Genomic DNA, 12987 nt, shown 5'->3' with positions numbered 1-12987 from the left:
TATCTTGCTTGTGTCACCCATGAACTCTGTGTCGACCAGCAAGCAGGTATTGTATCAATCATCATATGCATGTGTCACCTGTAATATCATCACCTTTACCCTAGACTGCTCATCAGTCTGCAAGTTCTCTAATGCTCTACAACTATGGGGACATACACATAATACAGTGGTCATAACAAGAATGATGCTTTATAGTTGAAATACTGTCTCCCATGCATTAATTCTTGACTGTGTCATCTCCTTGTTTTGTTTCTCCTTGTGAAGAAATGGGTTAAGCTTCTTATCAGTCTTAATACTTACCATCCTCCACATTAATAGTAACCAGTTCCTCAAGGAAGTTACGTATGGCAGACATCTTGCTTTGCATGAAAGGAACAACAGGTTCCATCCATGGTTCCTTGCATCCCTGTGGTGTGACAAGGTTACCAAGTGTCTGTGTCATCTGCAAATCATGCAAAAATATTCGTGGTCCATACAATTATGAAAAAAAAACAAAGCCCTGACTTTTCACTGATTTTTCCCTTTTTCCAGGATAAACATCATTCATCCACTCCACCCAATGACTGATACCACAAGCATATTTCGGAACTGTCAGGAGTAATCAATACACTATTTGTCCAAAAATACAAAATTATTCAAATGCACTCAGTTAACATTACCATGAAATACCATAGAATAAAGTACAGTTGGAAAAAAAGCTAGTTAAAATTGTCATCGCTGATGATTTTTTCTGACAGAAGGAGTCTTTTGTTTCTGCTCCTTTCCATGTGAATAATACGACATCTATACTCATGTTCAAAAGTTTCCTTTCCTTGTCGCGAAGATCACATTTATATTTGTCTTTGTTGTTCTTCACTTCTTGAAGCCATGGCCAAAAAGTATTATATTTTTCATCTGTAAGCCACAGTTTGTAAGTCTGCTTTGTCAACATTGTAAGAGGATGACACTGCCAGGTAAATGGCATCAGTCAAATCAGCAGGAAAAAGTTATTCTGCAGCCATAGATTAATTTCCCACTCATGGAAAAACAAACAAGCACACCAAATCTTTAAAAAAATAAAATAAATAATGTTTCAGAAATTTAGCACAATCTATTCTCAGCAAATATTTTTTACTTTTTCTGACCTTTCCCTGACTTTTAATGAATTTCTTCGAACACTGAATTTTCCAGGTCCTAGAAATCATTTTTCAAAATAAACTGACTTTTCAAGTTTTTCCTGACCTGTACGGACCCTGCTATTTGTTCAGCTGGCATACTGGAAATGTTTGTAAAGAACTCTTTTAATGCAGAATAAATGGGCCTTTAAAAACAGTCTAACCTCTCTGTATATTTTGTAGACAACAGAAGAACAGTTAAGAAATTTTTCTTGGAAGACTGACAACCTGCAACAACAATTTGACCTATCATGCTGTCTCAATCTAGCTACTTCACAAAGTAGGTGGTACAAACAACACTAAAGTATCAAACCTTAGCCATAATTGTAAGAGTTCGATGAATTTTGCGGTTGGGATGAACATCATACAGAGCAAAGAGCTTAGGTGATAGAATCGCTGGTGCGAAGAACCGAAGAAAGATGAAACCACTGACTGCAAGATATGGTGTGTCCTAAAAAGAAACCAGAAGATGCTGGCAAAATGATGTCATTCTTTTCCCGATGTTCATTTAAAAATATTCTAGCAAATAATAAAATGGTCAGGAATGGACACTCTTTCCTACAAGTTTATTTCTTATTACTGCATCTGATGTATCTTGCTCCCATATGACAAATGTAATATATCTGGCTAAATATATCTATTAAAAATAATTTATAAGTTATTTAGACCTTTTATTCTGTAATTAAGAACTGATAATAATATAGTTAATTTGGATAGCTAATTTGTAAAGTTAATTTGGCCAACAAGCAAGCTCACTGCACTGAACATACATGAAACAGTCACAGTGGTGTAAAAAGAAGAGTGGGAAGTGTCACTGTTAATCTGGCGTGAAATGATATGATTACATTTTTTTCAAAATGGGCAGTAATAACTATCACCAATAAAACTTAAACAAAAAATTATCTGAAGGAAGTGCAGAAAAAGAAATGCATAAATACGTAAGCCACAGATAATAGTATTTTCTTGTAAAGACACTGTTCCCATGTTCCTAATGGCGTTAGTAATGAATTTTTACCCTTTGGTTCTTTAACATTTAAGTAGCTGACCTTTGGTTACTGCCCATTCATGCGATAGGGATAAAGGCTATTCAGGAAATACTCAGGTGGTGTGTATTAAAAATGATCCCAATCTCAAACAAAATAGTCCTTAAAAACATTACTTTTCAAGGAAACTTGATAATAAAATAAATAATTCAGACATATAGTTTGATAGCAGTGATGATAAAGATAATTCATTTAGTACTGCAAATAAAACAATATTCTACCTCATAAGTCTCGTGAGACCACTTGAAGCGAACCCGAAGATAGGTGTTCCTAAGAACAATGCGCAGTGCCAGCGGGCAAGCAGACACAGAACGTGTGATGCAGTCAATGACTTCACTCATGTATGACTCAACTACATCTTGACTCGAATGAATGAAGCTTTCCTCTGACTCACGATGGAGACTGTGTCTCCTAGCAATCAATGAACCCACAATTAAATATTTTTAAAACTAATACACAGTAGCCCATGTTTATGTTAAAAATGAATAAATAAACACATAAGGTTCCTACACATTGCATGAATTATATCAAAAGTGCTGCATCTAATTTTCTATAATTCTCCTTGGTGAGGCAGAGATAGTAGAAAAATGCAGAATTAGGACGAGGACTAAAGGACAAAGGGAGGTAATTAAGTCCTGGCAATGTAATCATATCCTGTAAACACAATTAACTGACAGATAAAAATAGTCTACCTGCGCACACTGTTGACCCTGCTGGGATCAAGCTCTATTGTCTTTTTCTCATTGAAGATGCGCTCAATGACTGGCTGGAGGGTTTCTTGAAGATAAGGCACACCCAGGATCTAAAGATGCACACAAAACACGAGGTTTACTGACATAAAATGATGTAATCTATTAAGACAGATAATTTATGAGAAACTTTATAAATGCCAATGGAACACTAGGCAGTCAAGAGCAAAGTGAAAAGATTTTACCAACATCTTACCTTCATAAACTGGTCAATTGATTTGGTCCCTAAAGTATTTCCTCTGAACAGGGTATTGGGGTCTTCTGTATAAACAAGCAAGATCACAACTGATACAGATCAAAGTATTTCAACTTTTACCAACCCCAAAATCCAACACAGGAACACGAATTCAAAGTGAGGAAAGAAAAGGACAGTAAGAAATTCAAATTATTAAAGAATGTTTTGTTGAATGAGATATGTTCTCAATCCAGACTGGAATGCTTGTGGCATCCATAAATTGATAAACAGGCACAAGGCTTTCCAAATGCTGGGGTAAAAAAAAGACAGAATGCACAATGGCCAAACTTCTGAATTCTGTTAGTCATTCAGTCGTCCTTTGATGTATCAGTTGTTTCCAGCTCTTCCTCTGGCAGCTGGAAAATTGACCACCCTCTAAGGTACTATGTACCTTGAAGGATAGTCTGTGAGAACATATCCTGCTGGGTCACATGGCCAAACCAAACAACCTTACGCCTCCTGACTGCTAGGTTTCTGTGAGTATGGCAGCCACACTGTTTACAAAGTCAGTGGTTTTATGCTCTCAGTACAGGATACAGAGCAGCCTCCTCAGGCACTTGTTTTTGAATGTCTGGATTCTCCTACCCATATCTGCAAGCAGAGTCCATGTTTCATATCTGTAAAGGAGGCTTGGTACTATTAAGGACTTGCAAAGATTGCTGTACTTTGTAGTAACCAGATTTTCTGGCTGTGCCAGACCCTGGCCAGCCTAGCTATTGTTGCTGCCACAATCCTGATGTACATTTCTGTTGTGAAGCTGTTGTCTTTAGAGAGGATGGCTCCCTAGTACTTAAAGCTGTTACCTCTTCGAGCTGTTTGAAGCCAGCCTGTTCTTGGGTGGCTGAGTAGGCTTATTTATTATTCTGTAGTTCTGGAACTGTTTGCTGTTTCCTATTTCTTTTTTTTCAAAGGAATGTAGGTATACGATTAGTGACAATCAATTCTTTGTGCTCCCAGACTCCTTGGCACAGACAAAGCAGTGAGCATATCTACAACTGTAGCAAAGTTTTACAACATCTTATAAATAAAAGCTATTTCTCTGCAAAAATTTTAGAACTGATTTTTCAAAGAAAAAATGTATTTAAGATCTTTTACCTGTGTTGTCTACATCACGCTGCATAAGTTTGTCCAGGTACTCTATCACAGTCTCCTTCGCCAGGTAAAACCTAACTAGAGCACCAGCCATATGACTCAGTTCAATTGTTCTTTCCTGCTCCAGCAACTCCCACAACATCATTCCCAGACCTGGTGCCTGAACGAATAGAACATTAACAACTCCAAGTATAAACTCTCTCTACGATGGTTTATTTGAGACTTCATAATCTGAAATTGTTCAGATATAAGCACAATTTTACAGAACAAATTTTACCCACAATCTGTCAAAGTTCTGTTCTGACTTGTAATTGCGCAATCATGCATAAGTTAATTATTCCAATATGACCGCCACATTTATTTTTTAAAGTGCCACCTGACCACTTTATTTTTTAAATAAACTGGTTTATGTTCAAAGGAAGATACCAATTTTCATGATACAATCCTTGAAATACTGACCAGCAGAAGAAGTAAAAATGACTAAATTGTGTTGAAACAGACACACACATACATTGTTTAGGCTACAACCAATACAAGCATATTTAAATAAAGCAGATGTTAACTAGACAAGGCTTGTACCATGTGTATAGAAGGAAGTAAATTGCTCAGATTTTGAAAATAAACATATCATATCATAAACATAGCAGTCATTGAAAACAACTTTATGTGGGTGAGTGTGAGGCATCTCTAGAAGCTCTTTACCTTGTGTTCATCAATTGCTTCCAGAAACAGTGTCTCCACAGGCTCATAACAGGATGAAGGGAGAACAGTTTCTTCTAAAAGTTGTAATTTGAGTCGAATTTTGCCCCGTTCTATTCGGCTGAAATACAAAATTATGAATAATTGGGGCTTACCATGTTGGTATGCATGTCATGGTTCTCAGCATAAAGAAAGAATCTTTAAAAGAAAAAAACTATTGAACAGGTTTTCTTTTTTCTTGTTTATTAGCAGATGTATGGGCTCACCTTCCCCTGCGCACTGTCAGTGCATCTACGTGTGGACGGCGAGCTACTGCATGCCACTTTTTAACAGTTCCATGTGTGACATCTTCAACTGTGAGGTGGATCTGCGCAGTGTCATGAGAAAAATACATTATTGCTGATATTCCAATGTGTCACAATAGCACTGTGTTCACATAAATAATAATAATACAGTTGATTTGCATACTGCTTTTCCCCAACTTTAAAGTGGACTCAAAGCGCTTTACTAAAAAGAAAAACATACAAACATAATAATAATGGATGCTGCTCTCAAAGACAATAAGTTTCAGTGTTTTTATCCTTATTTATGCTCACTCCCTTCCCGCCAGCAAAGGACATTGAAGCAATGTTCTGAATTTCAAAACGACAGATAGCTAGTCCCCTCCAGCCAGTTAGGCGAAGGGACATGACTCTCTTTATACTATTGCTGACGTGTCACAATAACACTGTGTTCACATAAGTACATTTTTGCAGATATTCTGATGTCTCATAGTAGCACTATGTTCACCTATATACATTATTGCCAAAATTTTGATGTCCCACAATAGCATTGTGTTTGCATAAATATATTTAAAAAAAAAAAAAAAAATTCAAGAGCCAAGCTTTAGCAGCCTGCCAGTTTTCTATGGAAATACAGTCAATAGTATTTAACTTATATAAGTTCTTACATCACAGTTCACAGCGTAGGAAGTGGCTGTCATGTAAAAAACTTGTAATTCTTAGATATTTGTTCCTAACATTCCATATTACTGAATTAAGCATAAAGGAAATAAGACAAAAGAAACAAAGACATAAAAATATATGCACATTTACCTAAAAACATAGTATATTAATTACCTGGCCCATGAAGTCATCACTACTCAGTTTATCCTTGTCCCACACTGTCACAATGATCGACATATTGGTGTACGTTGTATCTGATGGCAGTAAGAATTCCAGTGTCTCATTCCACTCTGGAAATCGCGTCTTCTTTTGATTCTGAAAAAAGTATACATATGTGTTAACAATATTGAGAAAATTGGCAATTGTCTTATATTAACTTGACTTCAACATCAGCCAATGAGCAAGGCGCTAATTTAGAGACCTGATCCCTTTATAATTCAACTGAGGGAGAAACATTGGATTAGATAAAAAATGTACCAAGTTTAAAAAATTAAATTAAATATTCAAAACATATTAAATTAGAACTATACTGGAAAGGTAAACTGATTAAAAAACCAGTAAAAATATGAAAAATTTAAACATTCCTACCTGAATGCCTCATGAACATTCTCTAATATCAAATCACATTAAAAAAGATGTCTTTGAAGCAACACTCTCAAAAAATCATCAAGACACATATGAATGCTGAATGTTATAAGCAGAAAATGCACTACAAGGGGCTCACATTGCACATATATGATTATTATCAACCACAAAAGAAACAAAATCTATACTGTGTAAAATGCAATCTGTTCACCATCTGAAACATGTGCCAGTAGGGCACAACAGAAAAATAAACTTTCTTACACAGATTGCCCACCCAATCTGTGGTCAAAAAGAAATCCCGGTAGCAATATTGTTTTCCTTAACCACTCTGGTCTTTATTATGCCAAAAAAAAAACCCTTCTAATATTAAATGTCATTTGTATGAGAAAATAATATTCATCTCTGACTTGATGAAGTGTCTTCACTGAGTTAAAAGTTACCTACCGAAGTCACTTTTGTTTCATCAAAGCAAGTCACACTAACATATGGGTCTGAATAGCCTGTCTTGTCTTTGGGTGCCAAGTCCCTACAGGAAAAAAGAAAAGAGAACAAAAAGAACTATATCTTAACTTTACAATCAGTTCAAGATAACTTGTTAATAACCATATTAGAATTTTTTACAGTTCAGTAGATTTTTTTATAGCCTAAAAAAACAATCAAATTAGTATTTAAGCAAGGAACTCTAAACTGCACAGAGTTGATTCCTCCAACAAACTAAAAAATAAAGTGATGTGCAACTACTTATTTACAATATGAAGATTGTTCCAATGTGTAAAGAACCCCAAATGACAAAAGAATCAAGCAGCATTGTGTTTAAATAAAATCATAGCTCCCTTAAATTTCCTTCTTCCCATGGAAGAAAAAAATGAGAGGTCAATCGACATGTATGAGTTACTGTATGTTTATGTTTATATGCAAGTGTATGCATATCTATGTGTCCATGTACTGATGTGTATCTATTACCTTCCTTCTAATACAGTCACAAAAAAATGAGACTGTCCAGTGGCTTCAGACGTGCGAATCCCGTACTCTAGGAGAATCTCCCCCTGTATTTCAAGATCCTTGTTTGCCTTCTGAAGTGGAAACCAGCTCTCTAGTCCTATAATTAAAACATTCAACTGTTCCTATAGAGCAGCTAAGAGGAGAATAAGACCAAAAAACCCCAAAAACAAGCACATTATGTGGATGCATAAACATTTCTGAATACTGATATTTCCCCCCTCCTCTCTTTCCACTGCTCATTACACCAAGCCAGTTCACACAGACTCAAGTACATGCATACATGACGATATTCCATTTATTATTACTAGAGCATTAAAAGAATGTTTTAAGATAAGAAAAAAATACCTTTTAAGTTTCGTTGATTATTTAACATTTCTTTGGTAATTGAGACTGTTCCAATGATGTCATCGCCACTGGTGAAAGTAAGAGCAACAAACAAGAAAAAGTAAATAAAATAAGGAAAAAGGTCAATTTTGAACAAAAAAGCCTCACAAAGGAAAAGCATATATATATATCAGAAAATCTACAAATGATAACTCTTCTTTCTGCTCTAAATTATGTTAATTTTTTATAGTTTTCTTTTTCATTCATTTCTTCTTAATGTGATATCAAAACACATTCAGCAGAAGGGTCTTTGGTAAAGATAAACACATAAATATAACATGAAATTAAAGAATTTATGCATTAGAAATGTGAAATACCTAATTACCATAGTGGTAAAGGGCTATCGACCTTATGAAAACTCCGGTATTAGTCATACTATTTTTATAAGAAACTTGAACTGCATAAAGCTTTTTCAACATATGTGAAATAAGAATATTATTGTAACATATATACATGTATTGTGTTTAAATAATACCATAACTCCCTTAAATTCACTTCTTCCCATGGAAAAAAAAGAGAGGTCAAATAAACTTGGGAACAATTTTAAAATATTATTCACACAGGTCTAGAAGGAATCTGAACATATTAAAGATGGCACAACAGAAACTAAAACATACATATTAAATGCTCCATTTGATTTATTTTTGAATTATCTGTCTTCTTCAACATGAATGGCAAACAAAGCAAACATGTACATGCGCAGCAATCCCCAAACCAGTTTGTAAAACATTTTTCTAAAATAAAACTTAAACATTAATTCTGTGTTTAGATAAATAGGAAAACATGCAATAAACTATTGCCTCATCTGCAAAGGCTCTAGGGAAAACCCTATTATTAGAATTTGAACCTATTAAAAAAATTATTGAAAATACGCATATATTATTGAGATGGGCTTATATATTTAAAAAAAAAATTATATAAAAAAAGCAGTTTTAATTATAAAGCAAAGTGCATAATTTCCAAGCCCTGGGTATATGGTCAGCTTGGCAAAGAGTTGAGTAAACACTAAATTGTGTGTGTGTGTGTGCGCATAAAGAGAAATAATAACTTACTACTTGGCAAAACATTGATCTAATTAAACAGTGAATATTATTAACTATATCATATTGTATCACCAGATAATTAATTCCTGATTGTAATATCTGTTCAAGACCCACAACAAAATGCTAATCTGGTAGCACTGTTAGCATAAGTTTAGGATCTATGCCACTAGCTTAATGAGAACATCCTAATACTAAGTGCCATCTACTTTCTAAATTAGTAATCTATTTAAAGATGATTTCTGACTTGCATGCACACAAAATATCTTCTAACTGAGCTATTTTTCACAAAATAATAAGACTCTAAAAGTATGCTAAATTTTAAGCCTAATTTTACAAAAATGTGCTACATTCTGAAGATTTTTCTTGAAAGAATATGTAATGCTGATTTGAAATCTGTATCATATATGTACAGAAAAAATAGCATTCACTAACAACAGCATTTTGCAAAAGCTAAAAGAAAATCTATTAACTATGCAAAAAAAAAACAAAAAAAAAACAAACTGCAACCAGATTACATAAAGGCTTCAAATCAAATTGACTTTGAGGCACATTTAATTGCCCTAAAAGAAATAATACACGCATAGTGAATTACTACTGCTTTCTGCTTATGCATGCATGGATATCTGTAATGTATGTGTATATATCTATCATTTTGTACATATGCATGTGTGCATGCGCATGCATTATTGAAGCTTTTTTTGCTAGTAATATGACCACCACAAAGGAACAAAATCTTTAGGCCCTACATGCATCAAGTATTAATAGTAAGGAAGGTTATATAAAAATAAAACCCAAGCCAAGAAATCCATCAGCAATCAAATCTCTGTGTAACCTACCTGCTGCAAAATGAAGAGGGTAAAAAAAAAAAAGAAAGGAAAAGAAAGAAAAACCCAAATAAAAAATTAGTATAGCCAGATATATCTAATAATTTAATGAGGTATTTAACATTTAAAAATATGGAATCACAAAAATAAACATTAAATTTTACTCCATTTTTATAATCATGCATCTACCATTTGCTGTTAAGAGCTACATATTCTACATTTACCATTTAAAATAAAGGAATCACCAAATAAACCATTAAATTTTATTCCATTTCTTTAAATCATACACCTACCATTACCTGTTAAAAACTACATATTCTACAAAATACACACTGTGACACATCCATTCATAAGCTGTCTGCTGCAATGTATTCAAAATTTAAACAGCATAAAAAAACACAAATTTGATGGTGTTGGCAACTGAAATTGTAAAAGCAGCAGAAAAGAACAAAAAAGGACAGGAACAACTCTGATGTGAAATACACAGAAAGCAGTTTTTGAACATGTGAATGAGAACATATGCATGCATGACACTCTTACAGTCACTGCTTCTAATGTTTGTAATCACAGAAGCCCAACCAATATATATTTCTTCCCACCCCACTTCTCTCCTTAACCTTTCTCACTATGGTCTGTAAAATAAATCACAGAATATGACTTGAGTTTGATATCTTCCAATCAACTAAAGATATTTTCTAAGAAAATGACAATAATAATAATGTGTACTTATAACGTGCAGCATCATGACCAAGATAGATCGCACTCTCTGTGCAGGCAAGTCATGATAAATGAAAGATAACAGTCAGTGGGCAATGAGGTACGTACAGGCACCCCTAACAACATGAAAATTAAGTACAAGAGTACAATGTAAAGGCAAAGGATGAAAGTATCAATGGAGCTATAACAGTGCAAGATGGAGTCAATACTTGATGGTTAGCATGACAGACAATATTACAAAGGAGTTAAGAATAGTAAAGTATTTCAGGAATAGTACTTTCTAAACAGATATGATTTCAGAGAGCATTTGAATGTGGGCTTTGAGTCAGGGTGGCGAATCTTATGTGGAAAAGAGTTCCGCTGCTTAGCAGCACAGAGGGAGAACGTCTAGTGAAGGCCATGACAGGAATGATGATAATAGCTGAAACTATGGCTGAATATATTAAATTATAAGCGTCTGAGGGAGCTATCAACTGCTGATCCCCGTGAGCCTTAAGTATACAATCTTCTGTTCAAAAATAGGTTGTTTTCTGTTTCCTATAAAAATAATATTACAAATCATCTATCCAAATAAACTAATATTTTGTAAACAAATATTTTTAGTTTCTTCTTTCAATAGCACATATTTAAATTTGACTAAAACATGGCACCTACCTGACTTTGTCAGCATCATAAACATACAGACTAAGATTCTGAAAACCACTGGGCATATGTAGCACAAACTCTTCACCCCACAATGGGTTCAAAGTCTTGTATACTGTAGCTGTCCTGCAAAAGCATTCAAATAAAAAAAATACATAGTGGATTGTGGTATGTGTGTTTGTGGCATGCCCTCAGTGCATGAGTGGTTTTTTTAGTATGATCCCAACCAAATTTTGCAGGCATTTCCTTTGTCTAAAGTCAGGTTTAAAGTAGATTTGGTGCATGCATTTTGCTCTAAAGCATCCTTATTGTAATGTTTATGTTTTCCTTTATGTTACCAGTAACTACAAATGAAAACCAATGTTACACAAAATTTATCAAAGATTGTGATTTCACATAACTGACATTGCCATCATTGCACTGGTTAACCTTTGGGTGCAAATGAGAAAATGAGAGAGAAAAGAGTGGGGGTGGAGAGAGTGAGACATAAAACCAGCATAAGCACTTGATCATATACATATATCATATTTATTTCAGTACACTGATGACATGCATGTTAAGTACTGAACAAATATGACACCCAATGAGACCACCATTCTAAAATCCTTACTTTCTAGACTCCTAACATCAAACTGCTTACATTTTTATACCCTTTACTAACTTTTCTTTACTTGATGTGGAGGTCGTTCAAATTATTTTTGCATGCTTTTATACACCGGGTGCCAGAGCTACTGACATACAGTCTAAAGCCATTTGTGCATGGTATTTATAACAACGCCTTTGTCATTAGACACTGCTACTGATATGTTCAGGAAAATCAATGAACAGATATTCTTGTTTCCAAGCCTACAACTTTGCATCTAATGTACATACAGCTATTAAGATAAAGGCACTAGTTGCTATACACTATACACTCACCTTGCAATTACAACATTGTCTACTTTGATGACACAATATGGGTCGCTCTTGCCATTGCTGAAATTGTACAAGAGATAAACACAAAAGTTGATCAGCAAAGCAGTAAAGACACACATACTCTTTGTTTCGTCCCTACAATAACATATGACCATAGTAAAATGCAAGATAATTGAAACTAAGCTGGGCAATGTACAAGTGATGAACGTTTTGCTCATAACTTAAATATGCAGTGTGGTACAAAGTCAGTTTCTCCTGAAAATAAGAATAAGAAAAGTAAATACTGGCTTTTAAATACGTTTCAATGCATACAAGAAAATATCTTGAAATGTTGCAATATGGGTTTACATTATTTGTACAAAAATTATAATTCAAGTCACATCATTGTCATGTTATGGTCAACACCTGAAGCCATTCGAGGATGGTATTTATAGCAATGCCTTTGTCATAAGGCACAGTCCTGATTTGTTTAGGCAAGTCAATAAACAGATATTTTTGTTCCCCAAACCCACAACTCTGAATCTTATGTATACATATAACATACATGACAACTTACAAATCTTTCGCCAAAAGATTTTTGGCCTCAGATACTCTGAGGTATAACGTAGTCTGTCTCGATATCATGTTATATATCCAGTTAGCTGTCGTGACGAAAATGTTGACACTGATAGCGGTACTGATTTTCACTTCCACATACCGCCATATTAGCAGGGGAAGCTATTCTAATTCCTAATGACTACTTGCGACATGATTCCTTGGACATTTTTTAAAAACTAAACAAAGTAGATAGAATAGTTTAAAAAACTGATAAGAACGGTTTAGTTAATTTGATAGAAGGATTAGTTGTACCTATTAATTACTATAATATGTAAATAACAAAAACCGTCCATTCGGAATAAATAAAGAAAGGGAGTGTACTGACTGGGCGATTAAACCTGATGGTTGCTTCCCCTGAACCG

At 34.4% G+C, this 12987-nt stretch overlaps 1 protein-coding gene across 2 annotated transcripts in view; it reads right to left on the bottom strand.

The window, feature by feature from the left end:
* The window catches only part of LOC112562082 (rasGAP-activating-like protein 1), a 30476-nt gene extending 17744 nt beyond the window's left edge, over positions 1 to 12732 (bottom strand). The window contains exons 1-15 of one of the 2 annotated variants that reach the window (XR_003098782.1): positions 12585 to 12732; positions 12032 to 12088; positions 11126 to 11239; positions 7849 to 7919; positions 7465 to 7600; positions 6946 to 7027; positions 6091 to 6231; positions 5239 to 5339; positions 4976 to 5093; positions 4277 to 4433; positions 3143 to 3207; positions 2890 to 2999; positions 2419 to 2608; positions 1468 to 1605; positions 301 to 442 (exon numbers count right to left, since the gene is read on the bottom strand). Coding sequence is in view for 1 of the 2 variants with exons in the window: in XM_025235082.1 (XP_025090867.1) it covers positions 301 to 442; positions 1468 to 1605; positions 2419 to 2608; positions 2890 to 2999; positions 3143 to 3207; positions 4277 to 4433; positions 4976 to 5093; positions 5239 to 5339; positions 6091 to 6231; positions 6946 to 7027; positions 7465 to 7600; positions 7849 to 7916; positions 11126 to 11239; positions 12032 to 12088; positions 12585 to 12652 (1687 nt within the window). In the remaining variant the exon portion in view is untranslated. The remainder of the gene's footprint in view (positions 1 to 300; positions 443 to 1467; positions 1606 to 2418; positions 2609 to 2889; positions 3000 to 3142; positions 3208 to 4276; positions 4434 to 4975; positions 5094 to 5238; positions 5340 to 6090; positions 6232 to 6945; positions 7028 to 7464; positions 7601 to 7848; positions 7920 to 11125; positions 11240 to 12031; positions 12089 to 12584) is intronic. The other variant, XM_025235082.1, reaches the window with a different exon arrangement.
* Between the last annotated feature and the right edge of the window lie 255 nt (positions 12733 to 12987).

Source organism: Pomacea canaliculata, linkage group LG4 (genome assembly GCF_003073045.1).
Source record: "Pomacea canaliculata isolate SZHN2017 linkage group LG4, ASM307304v1, whole genome shotgun sequence".
Taxonomy (NCBI): Eukaryota; Metazoa; Mollusca; class Gastropoda; order Architaenioglossa; family Ampullariidae; genus Pomacea; species Pomacea canaliculata.
This window is presented reverse-complemented; position numbering and strand designations above follow the sequence as displayed.